Source organism: Saccopteryx bilineata, chromosome 6, assembly GCF_036850765.1.
Source record: "Saccopteryx bilineata isolate mSacBil1 chromosome 6, mSacBil1_pri_phased_curated, whole genome shotgun sequence".
NCBI lineage: Eukaryota > Metazoa > Chordata > Mammalia > Chiroptera > Emballonuridae > Saccopteryx > Saccopteryx bilineata.
Window position 1 is genome coordinate 186,606,726 of NC_089495.1, and position 14,134 is coordinate 186,620,859.

Consider the following 14,134-nt stretch of genomic DNA (forward strand, 5'->3'; position numbering starts at 1 on the left):
TGGCTCCCCTCCTCCCCGTTACCCAGTTCTCCGCTCAACCGGCCCCTCCATGCAGAGGGTGGTAGACATAAAGGCTGCTTGCAACTCTCCCCGCCTTTCTTCGCACCGGACAGGACTGCCCCCACCTCATTTCGAGAGGTGGGTCATGCGACCTGCTCTGCCCAGGGAGATGTCAGTGGAACTTCCTCTGGCCCGAGACCTCCTGCAAACCTCAGTCTGGCTCCTCCCCACCCCTGCTTTGTGTTCACCCTGAGATACCTGCGGTTTCCGTGTTTCCTACCCGCCTGCCCATCAGCAGGCCAGCCCAGGACACAGGGAGTTTTCTCTGTGTGGTTCCCCACTGTGTTCTAAGCTCCTAACAACTGGCATAGAGCCGGGTGGACGGATAAGTGCGTGAGTGAGCTGTAAGGCACAAGTGAAACCCCCTGCCGGCCGCCTCGCCTGTAACCGTCTCCTGTGCATTTGGCTGCTTCCCGTCTAGGGCAGAGCATCAACCCCAAGCTGGCAGGCCTGATCGGGCGGCATGGGCCCCAGAATAAGCAGCCCTTCATGGTGGCCTTCTTTAAGGCCACCGAAGTCCACCTTCGCAGTACCCGCTCCACGGGGAGCAGGCAGCGCGGCCAGAACCGCTCCAAGACGCCCAAGAACCAGGAAGCCCTGCGGATGGCCAACGTGGCAGGTACGCCCAAGGCGGGAGGGGCCAAACACAGACCCCCCCAGGACCCAGTGGGGGCCCAGTGAGGAGGAGCAGCTCAAAGTCCATGTATGTGCTCCACAGATGGTTGTGGAACCAATGCAGCAGGAAGCAAAACCCACAAGCTCCCCTCCGCGCGGGGAGTAGACAAGTCGTAAATTCATTCAGAAACGCAAGTACCAAAACATGAGTGTAACAAGATGCCGGTCATGTCAGATTCTAAACAGCCTACCAGTAAATGAAGGAGAACTATGAAAACGCATGTGGGGAGTTGCCACGCCCACCCCCAGGCAGGCCGCTGGCTGTGGGGCAGGGAGGAGGAGAAGTGGGACTTGCATTTTATTTCTTATAAAGTGAAAAATATTTGAAACTTTTGGCAAATTTGCATGCTTGTTAAATATGGATTTTTCTCCTCCAGAATCCATCTCCCAGAGCTCTGGGTCGGTCGTGAGACCAGGAAGGGTTAGAGGCAGGAACAGCCCCACTGGCCGGCCATATTGGGAGCTCCCAGCTGAGCTCATCGGCTGTCCTGGCTCCTGGGCCTGGGGTTGGTCCCAGGAAGCACAGAAGTGGGATAGGAAGCTAGAATATGCAAAGCAGCCCACACCTCCAAATCAACATTGTATTGTTAATAGCTTCTTTTGCCTCACCAAGCCGATTTTGAACTTCCTGTTCATTTTCCGTTTTGAGAAAGGAAGTTTTTCTGGAATGGGCTTCCTGACCTGCAGGGGTCCCGGCTGGACCTTGTAGGTAGGTGTGGGTGGCCCCGGGTTTGTGCCCAGGATCCTGTTCTGGCTGGTGCATTCGTCCTTTTCTCAAAGCATCTGTGGTTCCCCCACATATAAAACGCACCAAACCCCTGAATTTGTGTTGGAAACCTTCTCCATGCTGGGCTCTTGGGGGCTGGGATAGAATGGTGAAAGCCAGCCATGGTCTGCCCTTGGACCACAGGAGGTGACCGTCATTCACAGCCACACTAATAACAGGTCTGAGAGTCGGGGGGATAGAGACCAGAGACTCGCCACTGGGGGCCAGGCTGGGTGGAGGCCCGGCTGGGTCGGCTCCACGACAGGGCTCCAGGCAGCAGGACCTGCAGGTGCAGAGACTTGTGGTGGGAGGTTGCATGGCACCTGTGAGGGGGGCGGGGAAGGACGAGGTGGCTGGGACAAGAGGGTGGGTCTGGCGAGGTGAGCAAATTGACGTGTCCTCTTGGGAGCCACATCTTGAGCTTGAACTTTATCCAAAGCTGTTTTGGAAGTCTTTGCAGAATTTCAGGCTGTGGAGTGGGTTGAGGGTGACTAGATGACCCTTTGGCTGCTCTGAGAATGGTGGGGAGCAGTGTGGGGAGGGTCAGGGTAAGGAGACACTTTAGAGGCCTTTCCATATCAACCCTGCAGGAAATGCCGGCAAATTCCATCTCAGCGGAGACTCTGTGTCTTGGAGTTCTATCAGGAGCACCTCAAAGACACACAGTTTGGCACCCAGTGTTCCCCACCCCATCTTCACCCAAACCCTGTCAAGTCCCACTTGCGTAACCCCCAGGATGGGGCTCTCATTACCTCCCGTGGTAGCTAGTCTTCCTTGCCTGAAATCTGCCTCCTGCCTGTAGATTTCTACTTCCTGGCCTTGTGTTAATTAAGTTCACTAAATTCTGCCTGGAAGTTTGATAAAAAAAGAAATACTGAGCCCTGGGCCCTCCTGCAGGCTTAGTGTGTGTGTGTGTGTATGTATGTGTGCGGTGTGCGTGCGTGTGTGTGCGTGTGTGTGTCTGTGTGTGTGCCTGTGTGCACACATGCCCGTGGGAAGGGCTTTACATCATGTGATGGGCTGAGAGCCCTGCTGTAGGGCCCCCCACGTCGACTTCTCTCCCACAGCGGCCTTCTGTGCGCTGGAAAGCAACATGCTCCGGCGTGCCGGGAAGCTCTCTCTCCTGCAGGCTCACCCACCCCGAGGCCTCCCACGGCAGCTCTTGCCGTGCTGTGGGCTGGGGCTGGGAGGCTGGGGTTGCCGCCTCCCTTCCACACCCTTCTCCCCGCCCACGTTAGGACCCAACTCCCTGCTCATTAGCCATTTTCACCAGATGACCCTGGAGGGTGGGAGCTGAGCCCCAGTACCAGTGGTGACTCATCAGCTGCTCAGGCAGGGGCTCCTGGAGTGGAGGGGAGGCAGCAGCAGCTTTGCTTCCTGCTCGCCTGCTCGCTGTTGGGCTGGGAGGGTCAGGACTGGAGGGACAGGTAGCTGAGGCCTACTCCTGAGTGTCCTTTTCTGCACTAACCTTGTCAACGGCTTGCTGCTGGCACCAAATAAAGAAGGATCCAAAGCTACATGAGGGTTTGATGAGAAGAAGTGCCACGATTGATTAGCCATGTCTGCCTTGAGCAGAGGAATGGCAAGTAGTGGCCTGAGTGCTACTTTCCAAACCTGTCTTAAAACAACGCAATGATATTTGGCTTAATGTGGAAACCCAAGGCCCAAGAGAACAAGGCCACGGGCAGCCCATGGAGCTAGTTGTGGACAGGCAGCAGTGGAGTGTGCATGTTCATGTGTGTAAGCATGCATTAGAGAGACAGAGATTTTGACATATTTTTGAATGTTCAGTCCCTAACCCAAGTGCCTGTAGACTTTTGGTACCTCTAGAAAGCCCCAGGGCATCATTACCACTCCTCAGAGAAACGGCAGTAGTGTATTTCTCTGGAAGGTCAGTGGGATTCGACTTTCTGCCCTCTTGGTGGTGGTGATGATGGGGCTTTGTCCCAGGCCCCGTCTTTCCCCTCTTGCCCCTTCCAGAGGAGTAGGCATCGTGGGGTGGGCTGGCCCCCCGTGTCCCGGTCTATCAGCAGCAGGCCTCTCTAGGCAGCCTCCTGTAGCTGGCGTGGGGTGTGGTTGGGCTTTGAGTCCCTTGTGGAATCCGGGCAGGTGTCAGCATCTAAGCCACACATGTGTGTCAAAGAAACCAGTGTCCACAGGAAGATCCAGACAGTGAGCTGAGACTGTGAGAGCGGGATGGGGCGTTGGTGTCTCCCTTGCGGGGCCATCTGCAGGGGGTGAAAACACATTTGAAGGCTGCGGGTCCTCAAACAGCATTTATGTCAGAAAAGTCACCCTGCGGCTTCCAGAGTTCGATTGTGCTCGCACCACTGCCTTAAGCGAGGAAATTTTAATGCGTGTATTTGTGTGTGTCTCCCGTCCCTCCCTCCTGCCATCTGCCCATCCGCCAGAGAACAGCAGCACTGACCAGAGGCAGGCCTGCAAGAAGCATGAGCTGTACGTCAGCTTCCGTGACCTGGGCTGGCAGGTAAGGGCTGGGCTCCGCAGCGCTCCCCTGAGGCCGCGGGCTGTGCCCCATGTGTGCAGTGAGTCGTGTTTCTCCAAGTCTCCCGTATCAAGCGTCTTAACCAGGGAAGAGGATTTAGGGTTAAGGATATGGAGTATTTAATGAAACCCAAGGGCACAAAATGTTGCTGAAACTCAAGCTAGAACCAGAAACCCAAACACTTTGGACTCTGAACCCCGTTCTGCTCTTGAACCTCGTTTCCATCCTGCACCGACTGTTCCTCTCAGACGTGTGCTAGAATCAAGCTGCCTGGAAAGCGGGCATCCACCCTCTGCCCTGTCTGTCCCTCCTTCCCCCGCCCCCACAATTCAGAGTCCCAGGGCAGGCGCTTATTGGCCCAGCTCAGCTCCAGTGCTTCTTCCTGAACCAATGAGCTGTTTTAGGGATGGGACCATGTTATAGGAACATGGCTGCCCCCTCTGGAACCACTTGGATGGAGTGGGGCAAAGGGCAGGGGATGAATCCTAGTAGAGGAATAAAGGTCATATAGTTAAACAACAATGAGCCCCTGTGTCATCCTGGGCCCTCTTCTAGGAAGCAGTGGGCACTGCAGTGTGGGCAATAGGCCTCACAGAACTCAAACACCTGGGCAGAGTGTTATCATAAGATCACCAGGTACAAGTGGGAGAGTCTTCCCTGGGGCTCGTGCCCCAGTTCACTCATAGGGCACTTGTGCGCACAGCCAGCATGGGCCGGCCCCTCCTTGACTCTGTCCTCGCCATATATGACAACACCCATGCTTTAAAGGGAGGCAGTTTATGCTTTGAGTTTTATGTTGGAACAGAGCCCCAAACTCCAGGGTCGTCTGCTGGAAGATTCCATGGACTTGAGTCATGAGGAGTATATTTATTGCTAGAACAATCTTTCTGTACTAACCCGGCCCTAAAGAAAACCTGGCCACGTGCATCCTTTTCTGAGTAGCACGTGGGTACCAGACCCTGTGCTGGGCCATCGGCACTATCATTTAATTCTCACCATGATGGATTATTCGTTTTCCTCCCTGGGGTAGACAAATGAGACATGGAGGTTTTATGTATGCAAACAGCCAGTGTGGGACCACCTAGTACATGCCACCCTGTCCACCTCTCTCTATGCCACCTACTGATACAGCCACACAAATGTCCATTCGGGCACAGCTCAGCCCCACAGCAGTCTGTTCTTTAATTTGCATTCTGTGGGACCGTGAGAGGCAGCCGTTCATTTCTCCTGCCTCTGCAGGAACCCCGGCTGATCAGGAGAATGTCTTTGGCCTTGAGAGCACCAGAGTCTGGCCCAGAGGAGGAGGGTTTTGACCTGGAGGGTGGGACCCTGTGGCTCACATGTTCCATAGGGCCCTGGACGCGTCCCTCAAACCCTTACGCTCTCTTCTCCCACGCAGGACTGGATCATCGCGCCTGAGGGCTATGCCGCCTACTACTGTGAGGGGGAGTGTGCCTTCCCTCTGAACTCCTACATGAACGCCACCAACCATGCCATCGTGCAGACACTGGTGAGTGTGGCCTGCATGCCATCTAGGGTGTGGTCAGCTGGGGTTGGGGGGCAGGGCCACTAGCTGGGGTTGGGGGGCAGGGCCACCAGCTCCTGCCTCAGACTCCTCCAAGTTAGGACCAGAGTAGATCTCTGCCTAAGACCACATCATGACTTTCAAGGACTCGTTTCTTTATTTAAAAAAAAAAAAAAAAAGTTAAAAAATTATCTTACTATTGTGTTGACATAAAGAGGTGTTTCATCTTTAACCCTCAAGTTTATTTATTTCTCCTAATTTGAAGAGAAATTAGAACAGTTTCATGGGTTCCTAAAGGTATTGTGGACAACAGTCACGGCCTGACGGAGAAGTGGCCCTGGCCCCGCCTCTGTCTGGGGGCCGCAGTTCCTGGCTGGCTGCTCCGCTTCTATAGGCTGTTCCACCGCACAGGGTCTGGTCTTCCCCAGGTCGGGTTGAAAGTTTGTCCCCTGCCAGCTCATGTCTCTACCTCCTAGCCTTGAACTTCACAGTTCAGTTCAGTGTTTATTGTGTGTTTATTTTTTTTTACTTTTTAAAATTGATTTTAGAAAGGGAGGGGGGAGAGAGAGAAACACCAATTTGTTCCACTTATTTGTGCATTCAGTGGTCCACTCTTATATGTGCCCTGACCAGGGATTGAACCAGCAACCTTGGCATATTGGGGCAACGCTCTCACCACCTGAGCTACCCAGCCAAGGCATAGGGTCTTTATTGTGTTTGGTGAGTCTACTGTCCATAGACCCTGCATGGGGAGCTAGGGACACCTCAGGGGACCAGCAGAGACATGGCCCCTGCCCTCAAGGCCTCATTTTCCAGGGGAGGAAGCAATTAAACAAGTGAGGAGACATCAGAGAGGGAGGGAGTGACAGGAAGGTGGCCAGCAGGACCCAGGGTAAGGAGATGGGCTGGGGAGCCCCGGGGCTGTCTCGGGGTAGGGAGTTCTGCCGAAGCGCAAACAAATGAACTGACATCTGGGATTTGCTTTAAAATTATTCCCGGGTGACTAAGATGGGGACAGGTTTCGAAGTTAAGGTTTGAAATTGTCCGTAATAAAACATTTAGAAAGTGTGTCAGTCTGTGTCAGAGGCCACAGATGGGAAGCTGGTGAGCAGAGGGTCATCCACAGAGTGCTTTCACTGGGCACACGTGGTGTGTCGGAAACCGGGAAATGATACCTAAAAACAAAACCAAACTGAATCTTTGGCTTGTTCCAAACAGTTGGCACAGCTGATCACACTGGCTGTGGTTGCTGCGGTCAGTCTGTGGCCTGAGAAAGGAGACCTTTAGTTGGCCCCAGTCCTCACTCTTCCCTATTGTCTCACTTCTGGCCTCGTTCACTCATCAGTGACACTCGTGTGGCCCCTGTAGGCATTTGAGTTGGTTGACCCTTGTCCTCTGTAAGGTACATAGAAGCCCAGGAGTGAGAGGAGTGGTGAACCCGAGCGACTGGCTGGCTTCTTTCTTTATTCCTGCTTCTGGACTTTCTGCTTTCTTGATGTCTACCCATGTGTTTCCCCAAATCCATGTCCTCTTATTTTTATTGCTCAAGAGGCAAAATCATCTAGTCTGGTCTAGACCTGCACCATCCAATATGGTAACCATTTCACATGTGGCTCTTGGGCACTTGACATGTACCCAGCCTGAATCTAGATATTTTGTGAATATACACACTGGGGTTTGAAGATGTTAATACAAAAAGAGTAGACTGTCTCACTAATGACTTTTTACTGTTAAGTATATGTTGAAATAATAGTACATTTGAAATACTGGGTTAAATTAAATATATATTCTTTTAGTAAATTTTACCTATTTCTTTCCCATTTTCTTAAATGTGGCTGCAAGAACTTTTAAAATTACATGAGTGACTTGCTTTATAGTTTTCTTGAACAGGGCAGGTCTTAACTCAGAGGTCAGCAACCTTTTATCTGAAAAGGACCAGAGAGTAAATATTTTTTACTTTGATGAGAGTCATACGTTGTGGCTGCTCAGCTCTGTCCCTCATACTGAAAAAGCAGCCATAGATGCCACGCAAATGAATGGGCATGGCTGGGTGCCAATAAAACTTTATTCACACAACCAGGAGGTGGGGCGGGATTTGGCCTGCAGGCTGCCCCCAGCCCACTGGTTCTCAACTGGGGGCGGTTTTACCTCCTGGGAATATTTGACATCTAGTGACACTTTTAGATGATATGATTGGGAGGTGGGCTGGAGTGCTTCTGACTTTAGAGCCCAGGGGTGCTGTTAAACAGCCTATAATTTCCACGCTAGTCCCACCACCAAGAACAGCTTGGCCCCGAGTGTCTGATCTCGCCACTAACTCCCCAGCTGTGTGCTGTGCAAACCTCCACACGGGCACTTCGGTTCCCTCATCTGTGAAACAGGGATAGTCCCAGAACCCAGTTAGTTACACATAACGTGCTCATAACTGGGCATGCTTGCTGAGTGTCACCTAGGTCATTGTGCCCAAGCAGTGCGCGTCCCTTATCAACATAAGGAGGCCAGGGAGGAGTGACTGACCGCCTCTCATGACTGCCAACATTTCGCTGTCTGTTCCAGGTCCACTTTATCAACCCGGAGACGGTGCCCAAGCCTTGCTGCGCTCCGACCCAGCTCAATGCCATCTCTGTCCTCTACTTCGATGACAGCTCCAACGTCATCCTAAAGAAATACAGAAACATGGTTGTCCGGGCCTGTGGCTGCCACTAGCCCCTCCCGGAAGTCAGACCCTTTGGGACCACATTTCTCTGGATCCTACATCTCCTCTACCTGACGTGTCCCACTGTGCACCTTGGCAAGGAGCCTGCAGACTGACCGCCTTCCTCTGCGGGACGTTCCTGTCTCCCTCCCCAACTTTCACAATGTAAGAACGTTAAGGAATTTGAGAGGCAAACAGCTTTTGATCAGTTTTTTGTTGTCATCCTATGGACAAGATCCTACAAGCTGCTGCAGGCAAAACCTAACAGGAAGAAAACTATATAAAGAAAAACCGCCTGGCCACGCACGAACAGGGGCTGTGAAGTCTTGCCGTGCGCTGACTCGTCCAGGGGGGTAATTAGGAGTGTGCCCTTTGGCCAGGCCACCCAGCACTGGGAGGAAGGGGGCGCGGCGAAGGGTGGGCGTGTTTGTGTCTGTGCTGAAGGAAAACTGACACAGAAGTTCCTGTAATAAATGTCCCAATAAAACGAATGAATGAAAATGGTTAGGATGTTACAGATATATTTTCCTAAACAATTTATCCCCATTTCTTGGTTTACTCTGATTTCATAAACAGAAGCTGTGGCTGATAGAGGGAGGGGAGGCTCCCTCTTCATTCCATTTGGGTTTCGTCTGAGTTTCCAGAGACCCAGGTTTCCAGAGACCCAGGTTTTACGTAGACTTGCCCAAATCCAAGATTTGGCTGGAAGGTGAAAGGGCAAATTTCTGCTTGGTGGAAGGGGGCATGTTGACCTCGGAGGAAAAATGTGTTTCCTCATTCAGCTGGGTGTAAGATGGCAGAAATTAAAACAGGCACTGAAGCCCCAGCAAATGTTTGCAAGTGGTTCTCCAGCCCCCCTCCCTGCTAGGATGTCAGTGTGAAGGACGGAGTGGAGGACAACAGCATTAGGACAGAGTCTGCAACTTGACCTTGAACTCTGGCCACCGTGGCCCTGTTTAAAGAAGCCCCAAAGAGGCCTCACTCTAGATAGGGCTACCATCCATCCCCTAAGTAAGCTTGTCTGTTTTTCATTGATAGCTGGTTCTGAAGTCTGGGCTCAGACTGGGCCTCGAGGCCCCCTCTTTCCATTAGCAGACCCCTACTGAGGGCTCTGCGAACAGTCAACTCCCTGAAGGAGGTCTGCTGGGTGCAGGGTGTGCTGGGAGGGACTCTCAAACGGAAGGACCTAGAAGCATTTAGAGAGTGCATCCTAATAGAGTGTCCTCACCTAAAGGTGCCATTTTGACGTGGCTCTTGGCGAGAGCCTTCCTCACCTTGGCTAGTAGGTGCCCCTAAATGCTGTTCACCCCACCTCCAGGTACAGCACAGGGCTCTGTGTGAACAGTGCAGGGTTATCCAGAAGGCCCCTGGACTCTGGTCTCGTGGAGACTGTTTCTCTATCGTAATTAAGGTGGTTGCTGAAAACTTTGTTTTTTTACTTTCTTTTGTTTTTTCTTCTTCAGTAGCTTGGGCTACAGCCTTCACTCTGTCTGGTCTACAGGGAGGAGTCACTGTTTTTGTTACATTTTGTTTTGTCTGTTGGCAGATCTGGGGATTATTGTGTGTTCCTTCTTGGTACAAGTTTTCTCAAGAGTTACGTCCTCTGGTTAGTATCGTTTGTACATTGAAACGTGTAAATAGTTGTTACAAAACAAAGAAATTATTTATGGCCATCAGAAGTTCTCTTTAGACCCTCCTCCAGTCTGAGACAATGAGCTCGCTTTTCTGCAACCTGCTTGTTTTCTTATTTAAGACTATTTATTAACGGTTGGACCAATGTACCTTCAGCTGTTGCATAGAGCAGTCCTCAGCGAAAATTCTGTATAAATAGACAAAATAAAAAGGATTTGGACTTTGCAATAAAAGGAGACATTTGGTTCTGGTTCTTGGGCCTGCGTGTCTGTGTCTGTTGTTCTTTTCTGTCAACTCTGGACACTGGTGTTCTCTTGGTCCGCTAAGAGCCCTGCCTGGCCCCTACCCTTCGCACGCTGTTTATCATCCAGGCCCAGGGGAGGAAAGGGCACTTGTCAATATTTGCTGCAGCTGTGTGGCACTCCGGGCTGGGGAGATGGAACCCCACAGCCAATGTGGACTTCGTGGGCTCGACTACAAAGATCCTTCCCTGAGTGAGAGTGCAGCTGTCAGCAGCTGTTTCAAAGAGGCAGGGGGTAAATTAGCTGTGTTTACTGCTAACATAGTTGAAAGGTTTAGTCATCCCAATAAAATAAAGGCACAAGAAAGAAAGAAAAAAAAGGTGGGAGGGGAATGTACACCCGAAACTTTTAAGCAGTTCAGGCCCCAGAACCGACACTGCCCAGTGCGTGTTATTTCGGTGGTTCGGAGGCTGCTGCTGGTTCCGGGGTCCAGCCAGCCGCGGACGGCCCACTGCGGGCCTGGTGGAGCAGCCAGCGCCTGCTGCCTGAGCAGCCAGCGGCACGGGACAGCCCCTTGGGTTCCTTTTCGCTTTGAAGTGCTCACCTGGTGGATGTTAGAATCCGGCCCATTGCTTGGCCCGGCTGTTCTCTCTTCTTTTGGTTCCTCAAACAAGCAGCCACTTAACAAGTTCCAGCCCCTGTGATTTCCAAACCCTCCTGTCATTGTCCTGATGTGCAATTTAGCTTTTGTCCTGTTTCCAGGCTCGAGACTAGGGTCGCAAATCAGAGGGCCGGGTGCAGCCTATAGACATGTCTTATTTCCCCTATATGGTGTTTATACATTTTCTTTTTTAAGTGAATTCATTGCCAACATGTTTCAGAAAATCAGAAGATTGGGGTAAGGGGGAAAAAATCCCAAATTCTGCCTTCTCTTGACAAATTGGCAGATCCGGCCACACTGGACCCCGTTCCTTCATGGAAGTTCTTGACTGGAGCCAAAGAGAAGTTTTGCTGCAGTCTCCACTCCTCCCTATTGCCTCTCTCCCAGAGGTACAAATGCCAGTTGCTGTGTTAAACATTGTAGATATCTATCAATTTGTCTCTATTAAGAGTAGGAAAGTAAAAGCTAGCCTGAGAGGTCCACACACTTCAGGAGGAAGAACAGACCACAAACCTTTTGTTCATTACTTCCCATTTAACACCTTATCTGGCTCCTGCAGATCAGTGTGTGTGTGGCTGCAGCACCACAGATGGCCTCATCCTTTGCCTTCCTTTTTCTCCTCCCAGTTTCAACCTCTCTTGCTCCTTTGTACCTTGAACATTTTTTTTTTTGTATTTTTCTGAGGTTGGAAATGGGGAGGCAGTCAGACAGACTCCCACAATTGCCCGACTGGGATCCACCCAGCACGCCCACCAGGGGGTGATGCTCTGCCCATCTGGGGCGTCGCTCTGCCGCAATCAGAGCCATTCCAGCACCTGAGGCAGAGGCCATGGAGCCATCCTCAGCTCCCGGACAAACTTTGCTCCAATGGAGCCTTGGCTGCAGGAGGGGAAGAGAGAGACAGAGGAAGGAGAGGGGGAGGGCTAGAGAAGCAGACGGGCACTTCTGTATGCCCTGGCCGGGAATTGAACCCGGGACTCCCGCACGCCAGGTCGACGCTCTACCACTGAGCCAACCGGTCAGGGCCACCTTGAACATTTTTTGTTGCCTCTCCTCCCAGTGCTGCTCACAGAGCACCTGCATCAGGTAATGCTGCTCCCACCACTTGGCCTAACATCACTGCCAGTCATGCTGAGAGAACACAAAGATGTGAAAGAATTGACTCAAAGTCTCCTGCTAATCATTGCTGGATCCTGGAATTTGACATCTGAACCTAAAGCCTGGGCTTCAACAGAATAAAAGTTCGTTTCTCTCTCATTGAAAAGGAGTCTGAAGGTCTGTCATCCAAGATCTGTATGGCAGCCTCACCATGCCTTTTGGGATCTAGTCCATTCCCATCTTTCTATTCTGTTATCCTAATTCATGGAATCCATCCTCACAATTCACCTCATGGTCCAACATAGCTGCTGGAGCACCAGTCATCATATTTTAAGCAGCCATCCCAAAGGGTAGACACAATATATCCACTCACTTATCCACTCACTTCTCATTAGCACAAATGTAGTCATATGGCCGCACTTAGATGCAGGGGAAGCTAGAAACAGTAGTCTTTATTCTGGATGGCAATGTACATAGTCAAAAATCAGTTGTCAGGGTCCTATTACTGTGAATTTTATGGCTGCTAGAGGTTATCAATGAGTTATCGGTGTTAGTTTTCTATGGCTGCATAGTAATCACCACCAACTGGGTGGCTTACATCATCAACCAGTTACTATCTTGCATCTTCCGTGGGTAGGAAGTCTGGGCGAGGTGTGTAGCTGGGTTCTCTGCTCATGGTCTCAAAAGGCAAAAATCAAGGTTTCAGCAGCTGCAGTGTCACCTGGGGCTTGGCTCCTCTTTCAAGCCCGTTCAGATTGTTGGCCAAATTCAGTTCCTTGCAGATGGAGGACTAAGGTCCCATTTTCTTGTGGGCTGTCAGGCACAGGCCATTGTCAGCTTCTAGAGCAATAGTCCCCAACCTTTTTTGGGCCACGGGCTGGTTTAATATCAGAAAATATTTTCACGGACCAGCCTTTAGGGTGGGACGGATAAATGTATCATGTGACCGAGACAAGCGTCAAGAGTGAGTCTTAACGGATGTAACAGAGGGAATATGGCCATTTTTTAAAAATAAAACATTATTCAGACTTAAATATAAATAACACGGAAATAATGTAAGTTATTTATTCTTTCTCTGCGGACCGGTACCAAATGGCCCACAGACCGGTCACAGAATGGCAGCTTACTTCTTTAAAGACAGCACAAGAATCTTCTTCTTTTAAGGTTCACCAGATGAGGTCAGACCCACCCAGGATAACCTCCCTTTGATGAACTCAAAGTCCATTGATTAGGGGCCTTAATTACATCTACAAAATCCCTTCACCTTTGGGAGTGATGATCGGGCAGAAATGCTGAGGGGCACCTTCAAATCCTGCTTGCACAGTACCTAAGCTGCATTATGCAACTCGGGCCAGAGGATTCGTTAGAGACAACACTCCTATGGAAAGTACCTGGAATATAGCAGGCACACACATTACAGTGACAACAGCTGCAGATAGGGTCCTCCCACTAGGAATCTCGCCGCCCCACCAAATGAGTTGAACAATTTGAGTTGTAACCTTCATGTACCTGGACTCATTACCTGCGGTCCCAAAATTTACTCATTACCCCGGCTTATTCTCATATGCACCTGGGAAAGGATGATGGCATGACTGGTCTTGATCTTTGTGAAATATGGCACGAGGGTGCTCCCTCTGGGCCAGGACCACCCAAGGCTCATCAGGTGCCCGACACTTGAGCTCACTGACTCCTCTGGATAAGCCCGAGAGCCTCATGCTCCAGCATTCTTCCCACAGCAGACGAAGGCACAGGGAGGTGAGAACAGCACCATTAAATGTTTGCTGCATGCTAGCGGACAGTGCCCTGTGCACCTCCGGGGGCTGCGCCCTGAGGCGTCAGGGAAACCGGCACTCTCCAGGGTGGGTCCTGCAGCGGCAGCCCCGCCCCAGCCCTAAGTCGGGGGTGTTGATGGGGAGAGGGGCCCTGTGCCCAGGCCCCAGCCCTGCACTTGGGAGTCTCCTTGCCAAGGGTCCTCACGGTGACCTCTTGCAGACATTTCCCCCCTTGCCTGTTCGTCGATTCCTCCTGGCGTAGACCCCTTCAGCACTCTGGCACTAGCCTCTCTTGGTCTTAGATTTGAGGAAATAAAAACAGAAGAGGGAAAACACAGACCTCCCCCAAGCCTTTGGAGTTGCGACAGCTGCTTGGACGGAGGCAACGTGCACCTGGGCTGGGATCACAGTGCTTCCCCCACTGGCTTCTGGTCCTGCCCACCCGCCCCGTTCCAGACAGGGCCTCACGCAGGCAGAGGAGGGGGCAACTGGGCAGGCTGCA

General features: G+C 51.5%; 1 protein-coding gene across 1 annotated transcript in view; it reads left to right on the forward strand.

Annotated features, from left to right (window-relative positions):
* The window catches only part of BMP7 (bone morphogenetic protein 7), an 82,161-nt gene extending 72,049 nt beyond the window's left edge, over positions 1–10,112 (forward strand). Inside the window, exons 4-7 of the mRNA XM_066236272.1 lie at positions 482–679; positions 3,913–3,989; positions 5,407–5,517; positions 8,089–10,112. Of these exons, the coding sequence (XP_066092369.1) occupies positions 482–679; positions 3,913–3,989; positions 5,407–5,517; positions 8,089–8,238 (536 nt within the window). The 3' untranslated portion in view covers positions 8,239–10,112. The remainder of the gene's footprint in view (positions 1–481; positions 680–3,912; positions 3,990–5,406; positions 5,518–8,088) is intronic.
* The last annotated feature ends 4,022 nt before the right edge of the window (positions 10,113–14,134 follow it).